At 42.5% G+C, this 831-nt stretch overlaps 1 protein-coding gene across 1 annotated transcript in view; it reads right to left on the bottom strand.

Moving 5' to 3' along the window:
* Positions 1–239: 239 nt before the first annotated feature.
* The window catches only part of DYNLRB1 (dynein light chain roadblock-type 1), a 2,309-nt gene continuing 1,717 nt past the window's right edge, over positions 240–831 (bottom strand). Inside the window, exon 2 of the mRNA XM_010162627.1 lies at positions 240–283. Within this exon, the coding sequence (XP_010160929.1) occupies positions 240–283 (44 nt within the window). The remainder of the gene's footprint in view (positions 284–831) is intronic.

Raw genomic sequence — 831 nt, 5'->3', positions numbered from 1 at the left:
TTTTTACTGTCTGATTTTAATTCACCAACTCCTCCTCAAAATGACTTGTGATACCAAAAAAGCTCCACTTTTTCTGTTTGTAAACAACAAAAACACCTGCTTTTGTTTTTTCCAGACATTACTGAAGTGGCACAGCAGAGTTAACATTAACACTCTATTCTTCACCATTAAATTAAAAAAAAAACAAAAAACAAAACAGTTGGGCAAAGGAAAAAAAAAAACAGACCAAGTCAGTGTGGTCACTCAGTTGGATTCTGGATGACAATCAGGAAGTAGTCTTTATCTGGAGGGAAAAAAAAATAATTATTCTTTCATTGCTGATTTTGTTCACAGCAACAGTAAACTTCTACATTTTTTCATCTCTCACTGATACACTGGGAACTAGAGAGTCCTGACTTTCATTCTCAGTGAGCGAAACAGCCTTGGCCTGTCAGATTACTTATTTTATGAGTCTCACTGTGGAAGTGTCTCAGCTTTAGAAGCTGCACGCTCCCAAGCCCATTGAGTTTAACTCAGTTTGTGCCCAGGAAATAACAGGAACTGGCACGTGCAATGATGGAATCAAAACAGCTGGTGCAAGACTCATTTGCCTTATCGCACAGGTAGACTGCGGGGCTGCAGCGGCTGTAGCTGCATGTTTTCTGAACAATGCTTACTCCTCCCTTTTCACCCATCCTACAGAAATCAGAGGCTGCCTCAGCATAAACCCAGAGCCTTAAGACCTGCCTGGACCAGTCCGCCCCACAAAGCAGCCTCGGGCAACTGCAATCACAGAATCACAGAATGTTGGGGATTGGAAGGGACCTCGAAAGATCATCCAGTCCAACCCCC

Source organism: Antrostomus carolinensis, unplaced genomic scaffold (assembly GCF_000700745.2).
Source record: "Antrostomus carolinensis isolate BGI_N321 unplaced genomic scaffold, ASM70074v2 scaffold43150, whole genome shotgun sequence".
NCBI classification, from domain to species: domain Eukaryota; kingdom Metazoa; phylum Chordata; class Aves; order Caprimulgiformes; family Caprimulgidae; genus Antrostomus; species Antrostomus carolinensis.
The sequence above is the reverse complement of the archived record's forward strand: the minus strand, read 5'-3'. Positions and strand labels throughout refer to the sequence as shown.